This window comes from Rhamphochromis sp. 'chilingali' (genome assembly GCF_963969265.1).
Source record: "Rhamphochromis sp. 'chilingali' genome assembly, chromosome: 6".
Lineage (NCBI taxonomy): Eukaryota > Metazoa > Chordata > Actinopteri > Cichliformes > Cichlidae > Rhamphochromis > Rhamphochromis sp. 'chilingali'.
In genome coordinates, this window is record NC_137933.1 from 30,265,626 (window position 1) to 30,290,313 (window position 24,688).

The following is a 24,688-nucleotide window of genomic DNA, read 5'->3' on the forward strand; positions in this document are numbered from 1 at the left end:
CTCTTGGGCCAACGTAATAATCACAGAACGTTTAAATTGCAAAGATTCACTAAGATCTCACTTTTCTTGTTCATTTGCAATTAAATTAAACCAGCTAAACTATGTAACACCTCCATATCTGCAAACCAGGTTCAAACCTAAGGGAACTAGAGTAGGTAGTTGCTACCATTTATATTCCAATATTGTCTAGTCTTGATTAAGCTATAGCTTAAAAATGCTACCTGGAAGCAGAATCAGAATTAAATTTAAGCCATTGTTTGATAAAGTAATGTCTTTTCATTACTTTGTGATTATGAAAATAACATAAAGAGGAGAATATGGCCTAGAGGCCTCCACTCCAGTGCAAACCAATTACCCTGACAGCCTCAGCCCCAATGCCCTAACCCAAACTTTAATTACCGGTGAGCCAGCATGAGCAATAATTAAAGCTGAGCTTACAGAGCAGTGGGGATGGGGTTACAGTGATGTGATCCATGCACACAGGGCACCCACTGGCATCACAGAAGAAGAGGTGCACCAGCCAGTCCCCCTGCACCAATCAGAAAACACAATTCTTACATGTGGGCGGAGCAGCTGCTCGTCTCACCTGATACCAGCATTATTGTCTAACATGTGCTCCAGATGATGGATTAGCAGGACCACCTCTAGCTAATTAGAGTGTAAATCAATGTCCCTGCTTAACAGTGTACTGCAGCTAGCCACATTTTCCAGAGCATAAGTAGAATTTGATATGTGTGTATGTGTTTTCGCAAATTTCATGCCATATTTCCATCAACAGAAATAATTATGCAATAACAGATTTACCACAGAGTATTATCAGTGGAAGGTATCATGTAGAAGTGCAGTAACTAAATACCTCCACTGAGATATTTAATGTAAATGTAATTTATATATTTATTTTTGGATACTTTTCTATTAAGAAGAAAATACTTTCTTTCCCATATATTAGAAAATTAGCAATTTTTGGATGTAAACATGACTTAAAGGAGTCTTTCACATCTATCAGCTTGCTGCCTCAATTATTCATTTCAAAATATCCCTTTATCTCTCTGTGTGCCTCAGACTGTCTTCAGAATTGTTGTTCTTGGGATCTGGGACTACATAGAAAACAAAGTTGAGGTTAGTACTGCTATACCGACAAATCTTCATGTCAGATTTTAGTATATTATGTTTAATTCAGTTTAATCTGAATATTTATTTTTAACGTTTTCTATTTTTATTATTTTTAATTTAGCCTCCGGTTCTTGCATGGTATGACCATACTGACCTTTCCCACTTAAACACTCTTATTGACCTTCTTGATGAAGGTTGATGGAAAGATTGTATAAATAATAACATCAAGGTAAACATGACATTTCTACATGCTAAAAACTCACTAGCTGGAGGTTAACAGAAACACTGGAAACATTTGAAAATAGCTGGTTGTGCCCAAGGTAAGAAAACTATACCAACCATACAAAAATAAATGAGATATAAAAAGGTTGTTAGCAGCACTGACTCATGCTTATGTGACAACTTTTGAACCTTTTGACAGGGCCACAGCCTGCTATCTGTTTTCACCAGTAGTGCTAAGCTGTGTCAGCCAGTTTCTGGTAGACAGATGAGAAGTATGATCAGAACGTTAAATTAAATACATTAAAAACGAAAAATTGATAGCGTGTGGTTATTCTCTTTAATGCAATCTTCTTGTGGAGCAATGCGTCATTTGCGACAGATCAAAATATAGCATCCTTTGCTATTACTAATCTCTCACTGGATGCCCTATTCCAGTTATTTGCTGTCGTGTGTTTGCAGCTGCTGGTATTCCTGCATTAAAATCGATAACCTTTAACTCAATTTAAATTTTTGGGAAAAAAAGGAGTCACAGGGAATTGGTTTTAGTGAATAAAGTGGGTGATATACAATGATTATGTTGGTGTGTCCCAAAAAATTGGGTGCCCTTTATTGCAATCTTACTGAACTTAATGCTGGCAGTATGACACTGGAGGAGGAGTTCATGGGGCACAATTCCATTAATTTTGAAGAAAATGAAGTGCACATTTCTGGCTGTTCTGGGACTTTTTTCATTGAAATCTGCAGCTTCCACATTACACTGAAGGTAGTTTGTTGGAGCCACAGTTTCCTTTCTGTTTGTTTGTTGAGGTCCATGGTGAAAATGCAAGTGCACTGAAAGTAGTTAGAAGTGACTTACGGGGAGCGATCTAAAAGTAGTCGAGAGTCGTAAGAGGTCGCTTTAAGGCATGGTATTTTTATTTTTGTTTGTGATCGCATCTGTTCATGTCAACTGAACCTCAGATAGAATTCAATTAGGTAAATAAGGACTTTACCAAAATGTTAAAATATTCCTCTGAAGCAAAAAACTACATACATCCATGAATAAAATCCACATATAAATATTATATTTGAGTCTCGCTAAATCAAGACCATAGAACTGGGGTCAGGGGTTGAGGGTTAACGGAATGGAGTTATGGCTCGTACGCTGAACTTGTTTTAATTCTGTATTTACTTTTGTCCCAAAAAGGTGTTTGATGGTGCAGTTATTGTGCTGTCCCTGGCCCCAATGGTGGCATCCACAGTGGCCAATGGGCCCAGCAGCCCCTGGGACGCCATCAGCCTCATCATCACACTACGCATTTGGAGGGTCAAGAGGATCATTGATGGTAAGGCAGACAAAAACTCTTTTTCCATCAAAATCCAGACTCAATTTCCAGAAATTTGAAAGTGACACATAAAATTCACACAGCATGCCAGTGGTCTTCTTCTTTTTTTTTTCAAAGGGGTCACACAGATGCAGCTAAGTGACCCCATTCTTTCCATGATTATACAAATTATTTGTGATTCAGAACAATACAGCTATTGATCATTCCTCAGAGTAAATTGCTTCCACTCTGCTACTCTTAACTTGTATTGATTGCAAGCGTCTAGCTAAGTAGATTCACAGAAGCCATAATGAATATAGTGGTTGTTCTCTCCTATGCTAATATAGACTGGTTCGATATCCGCTCAGAGGTCACCCTCATGACGGATCTCTGAATGCATACAGGATGAGGTGCATGCAGAGCACATAGGAATTCAGTGTACAGTTCGTCCACGTCCAGTATTTTAATGTAAATATGTGTCTGTTGTTTTCTACAAAGCTTTAATACAGAGTTTAGGGAAACACACACCCACACATTCTATTTCTTTTTTTTTTGTTAACATTAACGTGCAGCTGCTCACGTGATTTCTAGGGAGGGAACATGTGATTTTCCTGGCGCACCTCAAACTACTAGGGAAAAAAAGTGAACACAACCCAAAAAATATAAAGTTAAAGGACTGGCTCAGTTATCACATGACAGTCATCAAATCTTTGGAAAAAAGAGTTTGAGATATAAAGTGGCAAAGTTTGTGCAAGAGTGAATTTCACCACAATTTGTCATGATCATCAGGTAATGTTAATCTCTCAAACTTTGAAATTAGTTCTCTAGAAACAAAACAACCAAAAAACAGAAAAAAATCTCCATCATTATCAGTTTGACTCACCAGCGCTTGAACACTGCTTAACAATGAACCAGGAAGGTTAAGTTGCTATTTTTTCATGCTGAATGTAAGCTAGAGGTTGGTCTAAATCACTGAATATGAATTATCTATACTTTATTATAAATGCCTAATAAGATGTTTTTGATTTTCTGCATTGACCTCTGATACCAAAATTTGTAGTACAGATAAACGTCTGTAAAATACAAATCCAACAAGCTATTATGCAACACCTTGAGCAAAGCATATGTATATAGTGTGTACATAATATATAATGAAATGTAATTAAAAAAAGAAATGTAACTTTTGGGTGTAGCAGATTGGAGAGAGAGTTGATTTTATGGCTTCAATACACAAGGGATCTGTGAAACATGTGAGTGGAGAAAGTGCAGCAAGGAATCTGTGAGGATTGTGGATGTTTTCATGCACTGATTGTGTTAAAATGCACTTATTCTACATCATGTAACCTGACATACAGTCTAGAAAAGTCTAGAAAATGTGTTTATTTTTCATGCATTCACCAATTCCATGCAAGGCACTGGCCTGCCTTTAGGTTCAGTGCCTGGGACACTGGGACAGAGGCCAGGGCAATCAAACCACCACCAACACTGGACTCTGAGAAGTTGTTGGATTAATTGTGGTGTGAATTACACTGTTGTGCAAGTGCTGGCAGAAACTGTCACCACAGCTGTGGCACACACATGCACGCACAGACACTATAATCACATAACCAACCCTGCTAAACTTGTAAATGCACAGTGCCACACAAATGTATTGCATTGTGTAGCTAAATAATTGAAGCTCTGATTGAGCTTTTCATGCTGGTTTGATTTCTGACTGAACTGACCCCATCTAATGTCTTCTCCTGTTTGATGTGTGTGCGCGTGCGCAACATTACTATAAATAGATACAAGGAGCATGTGGCGATGGCTGTGTGCTTTGCTCAGCTACTCTCTGTAGCAAAAGGCCTAGTTTCATTGTCATCTCAGCATGTTCAGAAAAATCCTAGTGTGTCCTTGTGACTAGGACCCATAGAATTAATGATTATATTTGACAAGTTTATGCCACTCATTGCAGGATACGCAGCATTAGCATGTGTGATATCATGTGGCAGACTTACAAATGTGACAAAAAAAGGTGTAAAAGACTGATTGTCTTCCAACTGTGTTGACAGCAGCAGTCCACAATTATTCTCACCATTCTTTTTTTAGGTTCCTTCATGTCCTACTCCACAAAGTGTGTCATGTATAAATAAAATACAAATTATAGGAAGAGCTGTTACTGACTGACAGAAAAGCAAGAGTTATTAAAGGTCAAATAAAGTATTCTAGCAACACTCCAGCAATAAACTCTTATTAGATGAAGATGAAGTAGAAGGTGATCGTCTGCTGGCCATGCAAAAGTACACATTCAGAAAATTCTATCAGAAAAACATTGAAACATACCACACATGCCACAATAGCAGCATTTATTTAAAGAATCTTAAAGCTTCACATTTCTGTTTTTATCACATTAAGTGATGCAAACAGACTGAGTATTCATGTCTGTGACATTTTTACAATATATGTGCGCTTGATTCATTTTCTAATTACTGCTCACTGTTCTGCTCAGGATAAGTTGGAGAAGGGTAGATTGATGCAAGACATTAACCACAAGTGTCTGAATGTCAGGCCAAAATACCTGTGTTTTTTGGTGTTCTTTGAAGACCCTCGCATCTAAAGTGGTTTCCAGGACCACAATGGAGTTGTGTCTTCACTTTAAGGTGCTGTTTTTGTAAAGGTCCAGTGACATGTTTGCACTGAATATAGGCTGAGAATGTACTTACACTTTATGACTCATTAAGTCAGATCAAAATCTTTTGCATCTAGTTTCATTCTTTAGTATTCAGTATAGTGTTACTAATTGCATTAATAAAGGTTGTGTGTGTGATGACAGAGTTCTTAGGAACAAATGACACAGGGTCAAGAAATATCTCTGCCCTCTGACCTTGATGTGCTTGATGTAAATTGCCTTAACTAACTGAACCAGCTCTGTTACCTGTGACACTTTTGTTAGTAAGTCTTAATGCCTCTTTATACATTACAAATATTTTCAGCCCATTCTCGTTCTCACCCTTCTCTCCAATTTTAGCGTATGTGTTACAAGTCAAAGTTGAAATGGAACTGGAGATCCAGCAGTGTGAGAAGACCAAGGCTGTGAGAGAGGAGCAGCTGGAGCGTCTCACTCAGATTTGTCAGGAGCAGGCTGTGAGTACCAACACATCTGAGATTTACTTTGCATTACTTACTTTTAATTGATGTGGAAAGGTTTTCTAATGGCGACTTTACAGTACAAAACTTTGATGGTCTCATTTTCTGTAGTAGTGCCTGTGTAAAACTCGAAGGACATTAACTGACAAGAATAGAGCTTTAAAAGCACCTTGGATGCAGGCACAATAATTTGTGTTGGCTAATAGCGCATGTAGTCATACTGCATTGTATTGCAATGAAGAACATTTATTTTAACTTTAGACGCCATGGATCTAGCTGTCCTTATTAAACTCTTTACTGCACTAAAGGACTGATTAAGGATACACGTTGTTCTTGGTCACATAAGCGACTGTAAGTTGATCTCTCACCAGAAGAGGGCAGCAAAACATCACAAACATGTTTCCTGCTTACCTGATTCGGATCAGCGGAAGAAAATGGAAACACACTCTGACACTCCCACAATTATGATGAAGACAGTTACCAAATTCTGGTTCTTTAAAAAAAAGGAGACAGTATTTCACAGTATCTGTATAAAAAATGTTTGCTTGTTTCTACTTTTGTGTATTCCAGAAACATGCTTTCTTTTCCTGTTTTTTCTCTTATTCCTGCACCACCTCATCCTTCCCTGTCCTCTCTCTTCCCTTTCTTCTATTTTGTTTTTGTCTCGTTTTGCTGTTCTCCAAATTTTTTATCGGGCTTCAATTTTCACGTTCCTGCACTTTCTCAAACTACTTGCTCACCCTTTTCTACAACCCCCTGTGACTTTCCATATTTATTTGTGTTTTTCCTCTTCATATTTATTCTTAAGTTTGAGATCAGGCAACTGAGGGCACATCTGGCCCAGCAGGACCTGGACCTTGCAGCAGAGCGTGAAGCAGCCATGCAGATCCACCATGTTTGGGACAAACAGGGCAGGAATTTTCAGGTTGTGGAAGGTTTGCCTCCTGGGGAGTCTGACGATGAGGGTGGTCAGAGAAACCCCAGGGAGCCACATGTCACTTCAGGTATAGTATAGCTTTTAAAACTGAGCTTATATCAACTGAAGGGTGTTTGAATTGGTTATAAAAGATAAATTAAAAAACTGAAAATGACTGAATCAAAGACTAAAATCTGTAACTTCAAAAAATAGCACAGTGGTTAGCACTGTTGCTTCATAGCAAAAAGATCTGAAATCACAGGCTGGCTGGTGAATTTTTGTGTGGACCTTGTTCTCCCCGTGCCAGCATGGCTCTGGCTTCTTCCCACAGTCCAAAGATATGTATATTAGGATAATTGGGACTTCTAAATTGGCTTTAGGTATGAATGCTAGTGTCAATGGTTGTATCTTCATCTGCCCTGCAACAGACTGGTGAACATTCCATGCTGTGTAGTCAAATGTTTGTGCATGCTGGAGGTATTTTCCCTCTTTGTTTTGATCAGTTTTGAGGGTCATTACTCGAAAAAAGTAAAATAAAGTAAAATAAAGTAAAAAAATTGTTATGCATATTATAAAGAACACTCCTCTTAAAGTTGTGCAGTATGTTACTTAATTACACCCAAGAGAAAGACTTACGTTAACGTTACTTTCATCTTATTCTGTAAAATGACCTGAAACTCATTGTCTTATAATTATCAATTAACAATATAAACCTTTAGCACTCACCAAGCTTTAAAATCACTCTGGGTTCTTGGCTAGCTTAGAGTTAGCACGCTGCGCTTGTGAAGATCTGAAGTTGTGTTAACAGTATGATGCAGTTGTTTTTGTCCTGGAGCAGTCTCCACTTTACCATCATTCTCTCATACTTTTGTGCAATAAAATTAAAAGTAATGTCCATTCCATGCTGTAGACTGCTCCAATATTTTTCATCTCTGACTACGAACTGAAATCAGCTGATCGTTGCGAGAATGCAAGAACCGATAAGTGGGATCAATAGGCAGGCAGACTAACGATTCCAAGGAATTGGACTGCTGGGAACCAGTTCTCTACAAAAACCAGTTCTTGATTCTCATCCATGCTTAGACTCTGAACTGGACATGCATGGATGGATGAATGGATTTATTGGTTATATACCCTACCAGGTGCAAATTTTGTTTGAGGAAACAGTGTAACAAACCAGAAGAGAGGTGCAACATAAAGTATGTACATAATTATGTGGAACAAAAAGTCTGTTACACGGTAGCATCAGGTGAACTGAATGCCAGAGCAGTGTACACTTAATCTGGAGCAGTACCCCTGGAGCATCTTTGAGGCCAAGCTCTTAGCCCTTCCATGCTCACATGCAATACCCATCTGACCGCAGGCGCTCTGGGATCAATGCGGGGGCAAAAAAGCTTTTAGCATCTGGTGAATCCTGGAGAAAACAAGTATGTTCACTGACACTACGTCAGGTTGCATGGCTTCTGTCATGCCCCAACTATCTCTCTTACTGCCCCCCTCATGGCAAGGCCAGCGGAGCAATCCCAAACTGACTGGGCTGTTTCAGGTACAGAGTGTTCTGTGCATTGGGCCTTGTTAGTAGGGAGTCGGCTCCTGTCAACATCTGTTCCCCTTCACCTGCAAACCACAATAGGGCACCAAGAGGCTCCATGGTGGCCACAATATTACCCCGAGGGCATAGTGGGAAATCTGGCACACAGAAACAAGTGGGGCTTTTTACAGAAACATGGTCACTGGGATGAGCACTTAGACCACAAAGCTCAAGTCAAGTCAGGTGAACTCAATTCAAGCTTATTTGTTTTACACACAATGTTTCAGCTGGCTTCTCACCCTCCACATGGAGAGCCATTAAACCTCCAAGCGCTCATAAAAGGCAAGAATAAGCTATATATCAGGAGTGTGATGATTTTGACACCTACATGTACTCTGAATGCTGCAATAGTACAGAAACAGTAAAACAAAAGGTGGATCAACATTCTTGATTGTAGTGAGCATTTTTAAAAAACCCTACTGTGACTATTAAAAGAAATGCTTAAGTTAGATATTACACTAAAAGAGCACAGGTCTTTCTATTTCAAACCCAATTTTGTTACCTAATCTTAACCAAACCGAGACTGAAAGACAAACATTCAAAGAATAAGTCTAATGCAGTTTCATTCACTACATGTCCTTCCTTATAAAGACCTGCCTTAATTTCAGGATGAAATGCATGAAGGCATATTTTTTCCTATCATAGGATAGGTGGGCATCTTGTGGTCGAGTTGAGTATTGCAAAAAAAAAAAACTGAAAATGGGTGGAAATGGGAACAAAATGACACACAAGCTGGAAAAACCTTTACTCAACTCTTCTTAAGTCAAGAACTTATAACGTTACAATTCAGTTTTTGCCTCCCAGGGTTACCATAAGGTTACAATAAGAGGCTGGCGAGCATTACAAACAAATTGATATCAGTGATGACATTAGATAAAAACTCATGGGATCACCATATAGTATTGTACATTGTATAGAGAGACCACTAATGTCTCTAAAGAATTTTGAGCACAAAAAATGCACAAAATATCAGATATTCTGTTGTTGAGTCCAGATGACAGACTGACACTTTTAAATTCTTCTTGTACTTCTTTCGGGTGTTCTGCTTTGGGGTCACTGGAGCAGCTCATCTGCTTCCATCTCAGTCTTTCCCTAGCATCCTCTTCTGTCACACCAACCCTCTGGATGTTCTCCGTCACTGCATCCTTGAATCTTCTCAGTGGTCTTCGACTGATCTTCGCCGTCCTTTGTCTGTTATATACACTTTATTTAGCCTTACCTCTCTGACTTTGTCTTTAATGCAATCAACCTAAGCTGTCCCTCTAATGACACTTTTAGTTAGCGTGGCTAAAAGGTCTCTATAGACAGGTGTTGGACACTAACTCTTCAGAAACATTGTGTTATAAAATCAAAAGTCATATGTTCCAAATCTAAAGTTATCTTTAATTTTTATATGTCACCATTAGTTTCCATAATTGTTCTGTTTCCCAGGATCTGTCCCAACTATTTCACCTGTGGTTTATTGCTTGGTGTGCTAAAATAATTTTATAGTTGTAGTTTGAACTAAAAGAGCCTCGGCATGTCACCTCTCCTTTTCCACAGAGATGACGACTTGGTAACTTGACTGTCACAGAAAGAAGAGGAGAGTCTTTATGTATGCTGGACTGCGCATTCTTTTTTCTTAAGACTCATGTGTTATTAATTGTGGAGTGATTGTCTCAGCCTTGTTTTAGTGAGTGCAATGCTTCCTCTCCAGGGGTGGCTCAGGGATTAATATTTTAGACTGAAAAATAAATGAAATTACCCATCAGAGTCTGCAGCATGTCCCGCGGGACAGGGGCTAGCACTCAGGGTACTCTGGGTTCGCACTCAGCCAGCGGACAGTGAGCTTAAGACCAATCAAGCGAACAGAAGAGCACAGCAGATCACAGTTATTCACCATGCACACTGAGGCAGGCTAGACTGGAGGGCTCAGAGCCTGAACAAAGAGCTCCTAGACTCTCTCACTCTCCCCCATTTCTCTAATCCCTGAAACCAACCCCACCCTGTCTCTGTCCCAGTTTATTCCTAGTACACTAAGGTTTGGCTAATGCACAAATGTAGCAGTGCGTGATCCAGGCCACTTGTCTATAAAGCACCTGTGGCCTGGGGCAGAAGTCATCTCTTTCAATATTCTGTTGTAAACATACAAGATATTTTCCATTTGGACTAGTTTGCACTATGAACATTGACATGGACCAAGGTTTGAACAAATAGGTGTGTAATCCAAACCCAGTGACTTACACATGATTATTAGGATGTGTCCGTTAAAGTATATTTAATCCTAATCTCACACTACTGTAAGATAATTATACTTTTGATTCCATTTTATATTCATAATAGTTAAAAAGTGTTTACAGTACTGTTAGTAACAACAGTAATTAGATTTGTTTAGTTTGTTTAGTTATCATGTCAACTATACATGAGAGGATACAAAACACTGTATGACAGGCAAGAAAAACTGGGCCTGGCATCTTTTAGCAAATAGATTATATATACTTGCCCTAACATATACTGGACGTGTCCATGCCCCAGCATCCAATTGGTTGGTTTAGTGCTATGCAGAGGTTTGCAGACACACATGCACATGCTGTAGTTGTGATATACATTCACTGGCATTTCATTCGCCTGTTTGTGACATAGATTTAATAAGGTGTTGGAAACATTTCTCGGAAATGTTTTTCCATAGGGATATGACAGCATCACATAGTTAACCATCCACGAATCTCCTGTTGCACAGCAAGCCAAAGAAACAAATAAAGAGGATGGTTAAAAAGTACGGATGAGTGGAAGTAAGAATGCAACCAGAAAAATTGATTCTGAAAAAAATATTCATGCATGTTTCAGTATTTTAATTTAGAAATCAGCTGAAACAAAAATAACTGTCATTGTTTTATTCTCTATTTTTTAACTCAGATCCAGTTGTACGTGATGACATGAACAACTACATCAGCCAATATTACAGTGAAGCAAGCAGCGGTAAGTGACAGTAGCAAATAAAAAAAGCCATATTTGTATGGATGTCTTTATCTGCATTGACTTTTTCTAAACACGTGTCTGTCAAGATGCTGGGGCTTCTGGCTTAGGTGCGCGGGTCATCACAACAGCAGCCATTGACGTTCACCTACCCACCAGTACAAACGTCATCCAGTCAAATCCTATGCTTGCTATGGAGCGGGTGGGCAGCGCTGTAAGTGATGCCTCCACCAGCATATCACGGTCCAGTGGCAGCCTCACAGCCCGCCCCCACAGCCTGAGTAGCCATACTCCGGGTTCATCAATGACAGACTGCAGCAGCAGCGCAGCTCAGGACTTCAGTCTGAGCTACAGCTCCCATCGCTGCTGCCCCCCTTCCTTCTCAGGCCAGGACCCCTGCAAGGACCCCAGCATGGTGGTGCAGGAGCTACTCTCCTCCCTCTCTGAGGACTCCTGCCTTGCTCAAAAGGGCCTAGTAGTAGACCCTGTCAACCTCAAGCTTCCCAGTCCAACTGGCTCAGAAAATGCCAGCCCCGAACTGGACAACAGAATAAACATTTTCAATCGCAGGAACCAAGAGGAGAGACGGGGCCGGGGAAGGGGTTGTGTGCTGTTGCAGACCAAGCCACTGATCCACCTGCAGGGCAGCAGCACTGAGCCGTCACTGGAGGAGAAGTACCGGCTACTGGGACCAGCTGACTCACCTCTAGGGCATATGTCTGATACATAAGCAAGCGTTATTTACACAGGAACAGAAGCTTTTACTCTTTTTATTTTTTACTGCCATCCCATTTGGCATATATCTGAACTTTTGTGACAGATCAAACCTCATGAGAGGGACCACACAAGATTTGAAAATTGGATTCATCTGTTACTGAGTAAATCGAGACTTAGCCAATTCAGAGCAAGCTCAAGCCTTAGCTTCTAGCTAACAGCGATGCTCCTTGAGTTGTTGTTTTCAGCTGTCATTAGTAGAAATTAAAAATGATCATTTTTAGGCCCTTTGGCATCCTGTCTAACCTCCCCTGTTTCTCCTTAATAGATTTTTGAAATCCAAAAAACCCCAGATATAGCACAACAAAGACAATACCACCCTATCAAAGGGGCATGTGTTTTTGGACACATTCTTCATCAGGAATTCTCACTTTGAATAGGTCCTAAATGCACTGAACTTTACGTGAATTAAAACCAGCAAAGGGCCATTCAAGCCTATACTGAACAAAAACATAAATGCTGAGCAGTGTTGCCATCTTAGACACTGCTCTTGAGAATTTCAAGCAGTAAAAGGAGTGTTTTCTATTGCTTTTTGTTGTTGTTCTGTTTCTTTTCAGTTTTATTTTCAAGTTTAAACATTAATTATGCTGTTCTTTGTTTAAACAGCCACAGGGTAAATACTGTAAGACTGGCTAAACTATTGAAAAGCCAATTTTCTACCGTTGCCTTTTTGTCACCTGTTTGATTTAAAGACCATGGACCATCATCAAAATTTATTAAATAGCAGTTTTGTTTTCAGAAGTTGTTAGTAGGGTATATTTGTGTGGTTGAAATGAAACGGTAACTGACTGGGCTCTTCACATGGAACTAGACTGGAGTGCTTGTAGCATGAACCTTTAAAAGAAATGTGCCATAAACGGTGAGCAAATTCTTTGCACTTTAATGTTTACAGACACTTTTGTAAACTTCATATGGAGGAAGTCATTGCCAAATGAAGGTGTTGTCAATTGAATGAAAATAGCAAAAAATAAAAGATAGTATTTCTTTAACTGCTCTTAGATCACTGACTCTTGTGAATTTATGATGTTAAATGATTTAAAGGTGTACCAAAGATACTTCACCAGGATAAAACATAATTGAACCGTGTGATTACTCTTATCAAAGATGTTCTTTTCACACGCTTCTTGCTGCACACGCCACTGTCACGTTGTTTCATTAGCGTCATCTTCTTATTTGCATATGATTTTGAAAAATTTTAATTATTTAAGGTTATTAACATTGGACCTGTCACAACAACCACTAATTGGTGAAGTCACTGTAAGTGTGTCGTGAGAGGAGACATCCCCCCTAATTACCCTCCCGTATCATTAATTCAGAAGATAAACTGCTGTTACATTTTGTTGCTTGTCAAATGTTTACAAGTATCCAGAGAATGTTTTAATTGTTAATAACGATTATGGTTGTAGTTACACTATCGACACAAGTTTTCAGAGTTCAGTATTTAATTTGCAAAACGGACTTTGAGGATTGGTATTACTATTCTTTTTTAATTAATTCATAAATGAGACCGTATCTATCTATTACACATTACAATATATTATTACAATAATAAGATAATAAGGTTAATATCAGTTTTAATTTCTAAGAAATCTCGATCTTTCTCTCTTTTTGAAGAGCAAAGAATACAGAGTAACAAAACCACAGACCAGTCTTATGGAAATAGATGGTAGAAAAGTGTTCATCTTAGACCAAATAAGTGTCGATGTAGTGAGTAGGGCGCATTCAAAATGTGAAATTTAGAAATAAATAGAATAACTTTATTGTCTTAAAGCTGGAATCATTAATTCAGAAGATAAACTATCGAACTATTTGAAAGCTATATGTAGCTATAAGTAACTATAACTGTAACTATAAGTAACAAAGAAGTTACTTTATACATTTCTTAAGTTCATATATATATTTAAAAAAAGCTATTTTGCAATAGTTGCTCCATGTAGCCTTAACTGTTTCAATTTCTTAAATAAGACTCACACATTAAATAATCATGGATACATTGTACCTAAACAATAAACAATACAGAGCTGCACAATTCAAGCATTGTCACTTGAGAAAAAAATGGCATGAATTGAGCTTAGTAAGAAAAAAATGTCTGGAAAAAAAAAAGCTTCAGCAGCCAACTGTGTTTTTTTTTAAACAGCTGACATGTAATGTGATAACCTGAATCTGCAACTTATTAGACATTACCAGACTCATCACATCAGTCTACTTCACAAAAACAACAATGCCTATCGCATGCCGGGGAACAAGTAAATAAATAATGATCCGCTTGGCTCCTGACACACACAAAGGAATCCAGTTGAATATGGGTGCCAAACCCTGGTTTGGCCTCTATCTGATACAGCTGCCTTTGTGTTAATGTCTCAAGTGGAGGTACTCTGCCTCTAACCTAAACTCCTTCCAGCTCAACCAGCCATGTAAAAGAAGCGATAACTCATATGGTTCAATTTCCAACTCAACCCTGAACAGCACTGTCCAGTGATGAAACTAAAGTACTAGTATAGGCATCCGTGAGAAAGTACATTTACCTAGTTAATTAGACTGTCTGTAAGTGTCCCATCACTTTCAGAAGACATCCTAAGAAGTAAATTGCTTTTGGGATCTCTCCAATGAAACCACTGGGTAGGTCTTGTCACACTCACAGGAGGTACATTTACAGTGACCATTAGACACTTAATAATTGAAATGTTTTAATAATGGCACAGAGGGAGTCCCTTTAGCTACATTAACATTACATGATCATTGTTTTTATTCTCGTTAACAAAGGAAAACCAATGGATTAGATTTGCATTATCGAGCCCTTTGGTACTGTAAGACTAAGGAGCATATATCTGTGTTTCTTCTTTCCTTTAATATGCAAGTTCCTAATCTATAGTAACATTAAGGCTCCTATTACTAAAATATAAACTAAACTAATAACTAAACAAATTCTGTAAATGATAGACGAAGAACTTTGAACAGTCACTGCAGATTTTCATGTGTATTAATGGAATTATCTGTGGACCCTTGAGATCAAGAGGACCCCACCTCTGAAAGTTTGAAAGTCATTGTGGAAAAGATAAGCTATTTGTTTTAGAAAATCAAAAAACAGCTTTATTACTATTTTATTAGCTAATGTATCTTTAGCTAAAAGAAAGCTGCTATACAACAAAAAGAGCGTACTTTGTAGCAGAATATATCTTTTTTAATAATGTCTAACTTAAGGTGTCTTTGTCATCCTGGTTCTACCATGATCAGAGTATGAAGTGCATGATCACATCAGCCAATCACATGGGAGCAGCTCAGTTCATTTAGGCATGTATTATAGACATTGTGAACATCCTGCTTAACTTTTAACAGGTAAAGACCTTAAAGAGTTACTAGAGTCTTTAGACAAAAACTGACTCCGTATTAGATATTTGCTAGGCAACACAGTTGCTTAAAGTTTTAAAGCAACTGTTAGTTATCAAGGTATTTGCATTCATTTTAAAGGTCAATAATGTCAGTGTTTATGACTTCAGAAGGACAGCGAAGCAAAGTAAATCCAAAATATGATGGAAATTGGGCTGAATCTTATTCTGGACTGTTGCGGATTCTTGAGGTATGCTTGCTCTATGTTCACTGTAAAATTTGGGTTAAAATAAATCTTTTGAGATAAGTAATAATAATAATAACTAATAACTGGTAGTTCACATGAAATCTAAAATAATCTGGACTGGTTGTGTTCTTATCTATGGCTAAACTTTAGCGTACTAATAAAGTTATCATTCAAGCTTAGCTTACTTAAAAACAAATCAAACTTCATAGTATTAAATAAGGATATAGGTTTTATAACCTACACTGAGCCACAGGGATGTCTGAAATTTTTGGCTTCACTTCTGGAGAATCTTGTCATTGATCTTTATTCATAATTTGTACAGTATTTCTCTACAGACACATTTCTTTTTTCTTTTTTTACTTCTGCCTTCTTACTTTTTTTGACACCCTAGTTACCAGCATCTAACAGTGCACTTGACTAAAACGGGGTTTGTTGGTGGTGCACGCCAGCTTTATAACAAAAAAGTTAAAAATAGGTTACATTTCATGACTTCTTATAAAGGCTCAAATTAATTGCAGTTATGTTTAAAAAGCGTTAGTCTGCCATTTAGAAGATGTGCACCACTGGAGCACTGACTGTGATGTAAAATGAACTGGAATATGAAGAATGTTTACACCATTAAAACCAACAGGTATACAGGAAAAAAAAAGTGTTCTTCCGAGGGACCTTACTGATGCAACTCCAAAGAGCTCTTGCTTGTCAATGTGACTTTTTATAAAGTGCATGTAAGAGATTTTGAATACGGTCCTGTGACACAGAACAGCTGGGTATATATTAAATAGAGTAAAGCTCATTGAGAACAAATAGATGTGGGGAACACAGCTGCTGTGGCCTGACAGATTGAGAACACATCTCACACAGGACACTCCTTCAAGAGGCTCTGATGTAGGAGAAAAATACAAATAAATTATAAATCATTCTTTAAAAAGCTTCTCAGGTTTTCTTTTTGAAACATACTTCTTAAGTGCACAGGATCCAGAGGTTTGCCTGGTGGAAAAAATCCACTCGGGAGACTGTTGTCATGGCTACAGAAGATTTTTTTTCTCTGCATTTACATAAAACAGTTTCTTGTGGTACCCTCCCCTCAGATTCTTCCTTTGCTTCTTTGGGTAAAAGTGGGTCAACAGCAGAAAAAAAGAGAACTCGAAACAAGACCCTGTGAGTGACTAAGCTCAATCACTTCAGTTCTCTGGAGGAATAATATCAATTATTAAACCTGTTTGTAGTAAAGTATGAAGATAAATAAAGTCAGAAACTACGTTTGCCTGAGTCTGATTTTGCAAAGTTTTTGTAATTTTTTTGTAAACTTTACAAATTTTGTAAAATTATTAAAATTCTTTGGCTTTTTTTTCACTTATTTTCGAAAAAAAAAAAAACCCCAACAAAACAACAAAATATTGTGCATTGCTCCTTCATATGTTAACGTAATCAAAAGAAGTTGTACACTATCATGTGAAAATCACAAGGGCGCTACTCACTTAGCCCTTTGGGATAAGGAACATCAGCTTGTGCTCCAAGAACCTCAATAAAATACTGAACATCTAAATGTATTCAGCAATCCAGCATGTAAGAAGACAGCTATGCTTGACTGGATACATAAAGAATAAATTAACAAACATTTTTTAAAGGAAAACTTTTGGGAAATGGTTTTTCTGCAGTTAATATATTTTTTAAAAATCCTGTTGAAGTACATTTACATATTCAGCATTCTACTTTTGCAACAAATGCACAATCAGTCTAAACACACATTTACACACATGGTTTTAGGAGATGTGAGCACACTCAGTGAAAATGTTAACTGCAAACTGCAAACTTTATAAAATGAATAAAAAACACAAGTTTTGTCAACTGCAAAGCCTATACTGTGTTTCCTACAATATGAATATGTAATAATAATACTGTAGGTACAAATATGGGTTAAAATAACATGCAAATTACACTCAGTGTACAGAAGGTCAACTAAAAATTCAAAAAATAAAAATAAATTCTATTCTCTCCTTAAAATGTTTCAGAACAAGAAGCAGGGTTTCTATCAGATTGACCCGATCTTTCATTTTTGTACTAATTACTTATTTGTTCAGAATGAGTAGAAAAGTAATTCACCAATAAATCATTCAGTTGTTTTCTTAATGATTTTTCTTGCCTTAAAAGTCTAGATAGTCTTTAATTTTTCAACTGCGCATGAGTGATTCGATATTTTGCTGTATCTCTGGACACTAGTGCAGTCACTGACATCCTGACTTCAGTAGCCTTTAATTTGGCCTTACTTTGTAGCCTCAGCTAAATCACAATCACTGTCCCGACTAGAGCTCAGGGTGTCTGCCAGCGCGTGCTGGGGCCCTGCAGCATTTCCATCTGGCCTCTGGGGAGTCGCACATCAATTGCTCTCAGCTAAATGCACTCACATATGAATATTTTAGTACAATTTAATGTTTCAGCTACAGCCCCAGAGGAGCAGAGCATCAATTTGTGAACACAGTTCTCCTGGAGTTAAAAGCCAGGCCGGATAATACAGTATGAAAGGTGCTGTCAATCTAGAGGGCCTTTTTTCACTTGAGAAAAAAACAAACAAAAAAAAGCCCCAAGAAAAGCAGACCCTTTGCCTTCAGTATCCAACTGGAAACAAACAGCTTTTTCAGGAGAAAAAATGACTGAGGCAGCAGTCGGCAGGTTTTTGGTTCACCAGAGTCACCAGTAGTTTTGCCAGGTCAGTCAGTTTTCCCAGAGCTCTGGCTGTCTGCCATTTAGTTTCGCCATGCTCATAAACATACATGCACTCTCCCACACACACCATGTGCACACACACACACACTCACACAGCTGGTGGAGGCAGCAGGTCAGGGAATCTTGCACCTGCTGTCCTGTTAATAAAATACCCCAAAGTGATGCTGAAACCTCTTCCTTCACACAGAAAAGCTCCCCTCAGGTGTAAGGACATGAGTGCTTTACAAAACCGGGAAATCCTGACACAGCTAAGATTATCAGCTGGTCTGTAAGCAGACTCTCTTTTTTTTGTTAGGGAAAAAAAATAGAAAAATGTCTATTTAAAAGCCCCCATCACAGTGTGAGTGTGGTAAAAAATAAACACATGGAGATCACAATAAAAACGACTTACTTTCTGCCACCACTCCAAAACTCATTTCAGTTAGGTCCATAAATTTTTGGACAATTTCCCAATTTTTGTAAATTTAAGAGTGCAGAATTTCAGCTTTATAGCCAGCTGTTAACTTGTTTTTTCATGACAATAGAAGCAGATAGAAGATGTGATGTTGATTCCAAGTGTGGCTGCTTTTCACTGGAACTCTCAATATGAGAGCCAAAGACCAAAATAAACCCATCAGAGAAATAAAAAAAGAAAATGAATCAACATTCTTAAAAAGAACGAATGTGCCGGCCAGCTCAGCTACACCAAAAAACCAGACAACTAAACATAGTGAAGAACAACAAGTTCACAACATCTAACCAAGTCAAACACACAGTCAGGCAGCAGGTATATCATGGTCAAAGTCTACAATCAAGACAGCACTTTACAAATTAAAACATACTAAGTGTTTACAACAAGAGAAAAGTATGGAGAAAGAGAGAAACAGCTTGTGATCAGAACATGGTGGAGGCATCAGGATGTAGTGGAACCACGCCAGTATTGTTAAAAAGATGATGTGACTACTGATAGAAGTGATAATGATAGAAGTACCATTTATTCTGAAGAGTACAGCACTCAGATTCGATTAGATGCTGCAAATGGTCACAGTCTAAATTGGCCACCTGATTTCAGCACCAACAAAGAATGTGTTTCATCCTTTTCAGTTACTGAAGACCAAATTAAGAGCCAAAAAACCTCAAATTAAAGCTGAAAGACTGCATTTCAGTTGCACATCGATCTAAAATCTATTGTGATGGTGTACAGAGGCAAAAAATAAAAAACATTTTATTGTCCAAAAACCTTATGAATCCATCTGTACTAAAACTAGACAAAATGCAGATACAATGCTACAGTAAACTTAACAAAATTACTTAATCAATAAACAATTAGTAAAATGAATTTGTTAATAGTAAAACATAAACATAAAACTGAACATTAGAAGTATATACATGATATGATTCATTGTGGTGAGGCCCTCACACTAACTGATGGTCTTGTTTTGACTGGTCCGAACAAAGATATTTCTTTGCTCATTTAAGTGACATCCTGTTGGTAAAGTCACTGATAAGCGATAACAAGATGCCTGCTCTGTGCTGATGAGAGCAGCTGATAAGAAAAATACAAGATGTGCATTTGTAAAATAAAACAGGCGGCTGACAGTTACACTAATAAGGTAATAATGGTGCAGGTTTTTCAGTCCAACAATGCAGAGCTGCCCTGAGGCACCAATCAAAAATTAATACTAATTATCACGTGAATACTGCATTAACTCTGAAGAATGATGAATTATAAATCTGCAACATGGTTACCCTCTCAGAACGACCTCACTTGCATAAAGGAAGTGTTTTTGTGCTCTTTTTTTTTTCTAGCACAGGCATTTTTGAGGACATATAACACTGAAAAACACACAACAATAAAACAATGTTATGTATTGAAATAATTACAGTGACTTCAGAAGATTTTGATCAGATCTTAGAATCTGGATGTTTGAATGAATTTTTTTTTAGCGGAAATATTTAAATGAGCATGTCAAAACAAAAAATCTTATGCAGGGGTAAAATGTGTTACACTAATAGTAGAAGTCTTGGTTATTATGTATCAGTTATGTTTATTTTTATTTGAATAAACAGGTGTATTTAAATCAGATAAAAGTAATCTTCAATTAAAAGTGAATTTTAAGTGATTATTAAAAATATTCCAGTTCATGATTTTTGTGTTTGGTTTTTATAAAAAAAAAATTAAAAATGACACTGCATAAAAAAAATGCATTGAGTCATTGGTTTGAGACAGATAAACAGTGTGTCCATTACAATTTTCGGCTTATGGCAAATCTGCACATCACAGGGGAGAAAGACAGCAGTTATGTCACAACACACATGCAGCGAAAAAGACACACACAGCCATACACAAAGGAATGCACACACATCACAAAACCTCACATTTGCATATACAAAAAATTAGCATAACATCCAAAATTCAGTTCATTCACCAGGTCACACAGTAGTATGATGTTATCTCTGCTGTTCAGCCCCTTAATTAATGTGAAAATATAAATGTAAACTGACTTGAGGTGTGAGATTTTTTCCCCTCTGAGACTGTATATATTAAAACTTCATTTGCTTTTTGAATACATACCAAGCTTCATTTAAACCAGCAATGACAGACAATTCATGAGCAAATCACACATGTACACACTGTGGCCTGGCAAATACGACAGACATGATGAATAAACAAAAAAACATGTTCTCAGTTGTTCTAACTTTTCATGAACAAGTCCAACATGTCCAAAATGAAAAATGCTTTTGGAAAAATGACACATATCTTTTTAATTATAACAATGTGTGTCGATATGAAAGAAAAAAAGATGCTCCAGCAGAGATATACAAACTGGCACAATGTCAACTGAATCCAGCTTGTGGAGGGTTTGAACGGATGGGCGTTGTAAATAACTTATAGGTCTGACAATGGAGGCAAAGTGCCATCGAAAACAAAACATTCAAGAGCAAACGAGTCACTGTGAAAAGTTCAGTAATGCGGAGCGGGAATGCCCAACTGAATTCCAAACAAGAACATTTGGCTCTTGCCAAAGTTTAAGTGGATGAGTTCAGTCACACATATATATTTCATGAGATTAATGGGCCCCATCAAACAGTGATTAGAGATTCTTCTGGGAGGCTTTTATTCCAGAGTGACAACTAGGTTGGCTGGGCCAGATCAAGTCAGTAACAGGTCACAAACAATGTTGCTGTGTGTGATATTTCCTGACACTGCAGACTGAATATATAAATAAAACACACGCAACCCTTGACCCCACAGTATTAGCCACACAGTGACGGTACCTGATACTTTTTATTCAGAGTTTTATTCTTTAGACTACACATTCTGGCTAAAACACTGCCCAAAAAAAGTTGAATGATTAAGAGCACCAAACGTAATGGATGTTTCTACAGAATCGACCAGGCCTTGTCAATTCTTTATTAATATTATGATATATTTCCATGATATCGCTTTATAATTCTTCCTCAGGAGGAAAGGTAGCAATGACAGAGACATAAATTTCCTTCATTTTATTTATAGTACTTAACTTTTAGCCTAGCACAAACCTGATCAGGATACACGGCCCTGACAAACGTTTCTTGAGATTTGAACTCAATTAGATCTGAAATAGTTCAACAGCCAGGTGAGTAGACACTCGGGGGAGGATTAAAAAGGAAGTTCTCGGCTGTAAAGAGAACCATAACATTTTAGGCTTACAAAGCCATCAAAGATCTTCAGTGACCATGACTGAGCCCATGAAAGTTAAAGTAATGGTTATAATGAGCCCACTTAAGGTTGGGCGAAAAGGTCATGTGAAAGCATACACCATTCTGTCTGGTTTCAAAAACATCAGCAACAACTTTCTTTATTATTTAAACCCCTTCTGAAATGGTAAAAACAGTGGCTTTAATATCATACTGCTTTCTGAAATATATTTTATATTTAATGCAACCTAAAGTGACCGATGCTGGTGAATCAGACATATTGAATCAGTCACACACAACATATTGTTTTAATACTAAACAGACTAAAGCCTAGTCTAGAAATAAAGATCAATATGAGTTGAATTGGAATACCTATGATGTAGTCTAATGCAACCTAATTCAATTGAAATACCATTAGATCTGCAAGCTGACAGTTCTATTGAACAATCACAGGTTACAAAATTAGGTCACTGATCTAAAAGAAAGACATTTTATATGCACGAGAACATTGTGATGAAAAATCCAATATGCATAATAAAATATATATCTGGACATCTGGCTCTTTCATGTCTATCCAAGCACTTCACTATATAAATGTATCAATATTATAATATTATAATAGAGAATACGCTATAGAGTGAGCCTGGGTTTACCAGATATGACGTTATTGTATGATTCCTTGTGTGCATTCTTATTACTTATTACTTAAGGCAAAAATAAAAGCGAAAGTAAAGTAAACAAGAAAAAAGTGCTTTTAAAAAAAAATAATTCTGTTTGGAGCTAAACTGCTAACCATGTTTCTTGTTGATATTAAGTAAAAGATACAATGTTTAATATTAGGCATTGCACATAGACTGTATAATAGGAAGTGGCTTACATGTGACTTAACGTACTCAAGAAAGTGGATTTCATTTTTCTAAAGCAGAACAGCAGAGAGATATTGACCATTAGCATACATAATTATATGTATGCTAATGGTAAAAAAATCACAATTTTTTACCATTAGCATTTTTGCTTATAAATGTAGATTTCATTTAATAAAATTCAATTCTCTCTAGAAAACTAAACACCATCAAAACCTACATGTATTTCTCAAAGCTACACTTTATAAATCAGCTACTTCTGCTAATTTTGGTAATTTTGAGTGGTAAAAACTGGATTACTCTGGTGATTAGGCATGACAGCCCTCTTCCCACCTCGCTGATGGCACCACTGGCAGCAGTGCAATTTGATTTGCTTTTTATGAGTTAAAATCTCAAAGAATCTGCTGTAACTCTTTACAGAACTTTGGACACATTTTTTTACCCTTAGCATGAACCAGAGTTGAAGGATATTATCAACACTTATTTGGGAGCCCTTCTGTCAGTTGTTGTGCTTGTTAAACCCGTGCAAACAAGAGAGAATATAGAGGAGGAAGATGCAGAAAAATATCTAGAGTTGAAAATAAACTGACAAAGAGAAACAAAAATATCAACAGAAACATCACAAGATAACATTCAACGATTATTATTGCCTAAGGAGAAACTCAGACGTCCAAATCGAGAACAAAAAGCTTCTAATTGTTTGGTTTAACTAATTCTATGGAACATATAGAAAAAGACAGAGAGAGAGGGGAGAGAGAAAAAATTGAGTGTTTTGCAATTATTTCAATATTTATTTCTTATCAAATTTTTGCATATGGACTTGACCCTGACAGAGTGTGGAAATGACTGTCACAATGGTTCCGAATGCAATTGCTGAGCCGACAATTTTCATTTTCCCATGCAGAGATCCTTTTAATATAATTAAACTGGGAAAAGTGACCTTACATGTAAAAATCAACATCTCGGACTGTTGAGAATGCTTTCATTAGTTGTTTCCATCTACTCACAAAGACCAGTAAACTTTAATTGTATGATTAATTAAAGTAGACCTGTGGAAATTCATAGATCTGTAGTTCTCTTTAGTTAGCTTTAGTTTTCTTGTAGATTGACTAACTGATTTATTTGATGCCAGTCCTAATTGCTATGCTCAGCCCCACGCTCAATTCTGCCCTTTAACACGCAGTTCTGGTTTTCCTCCAGTAGGTGGCCTTGTTCTCATAGATGAGCAGACCGAACAGAGCAGAAGACTTTGACTGTGCTCAGAAACACTGAATTTATTTATAAAAGTACTTATAACTGAACTAATGTCTTATTTTGGGTTCAAAGACACTTAAAAGAAGATATGGGCGGTAATATGCACGGACTTTTCTTCCAGGCTTGCAAATGTGATATGGAAGAAAGCAGCAACATATTTTGCCATGGCAGATTTAGTTTGCTCTATCTGATATTTAAGATAGTTTATTTGATTAATCAATAATTCATTGGAAGCAATATGGAAATGCTGCACCTCTTGAATCTATGCAGTACAGCTGAACCGAGCTGAACACTGACGAGTAATTCCCAAGGTGCTCTAAATAATATCATCTTTAATAATCAGGCTCATTTCATTGAGTAAAGAAGGATTTTAATCTTAAGAGTAGTTTTAGTAAAAACATAAGGATCATTTAGATGTTTTTTTTTTATTTTAATGGTAAATGATTCAACAGGATTTTGATAATGAACATATTTTTCTTACCAACACGAGTCAAAATGATTCGTTGCCTTTATACGGTTTTATTTTATCTTTGTTAAAAAACAAACAAAATATGAACATCTTTACTCCGACGCTTTTGTCAGTCATACACATCAACGAGATTTATTTATTAT

General features: G+C 37.2%; 1 protein-coding gene across 1 annotated transcript in view; it reads left to right on the forward strand.

Annotated features, from left to right (window-relative positions):
• The window catches only part of LOC308399025 (transmembrane protein 266-like), a 51,062-nt gene extending 38,079 nt beyond the window's left edge, over positions 1–12,983 (forward strand). Inside the window, exons 6-11 of the mRNA XM_080885960.1 lie at positions 1,063–1,119; positions 2,522–2,660; positions 5,647–5,762; positions 6,574–6,769; positions 11,168–11,230; positions 11,317–12,983. Of these exons, the coding sequence (XP_080742086.1) occupies positions 1,063–1,119; positions 2,522–2,660; positions 5,647–5,762; positions 6,574–6,769; positions 11,168–11,230; positions 11,317–11,957 (1,212 nt within the window). The 3' untranslated portion in view covers positions 11,958–12,983. The remainder of the gene's footprint in view (positions 1–1,062; positions 1,120–2,521; positions 2,661–5,646; positions 5,763–6,573; positions 6,770–11,167; positions 11,231–11,316) is intronic.
• The last annotated feature ends 11,705 nt before the right edge of the window (positions 12,984–24,688 follow it).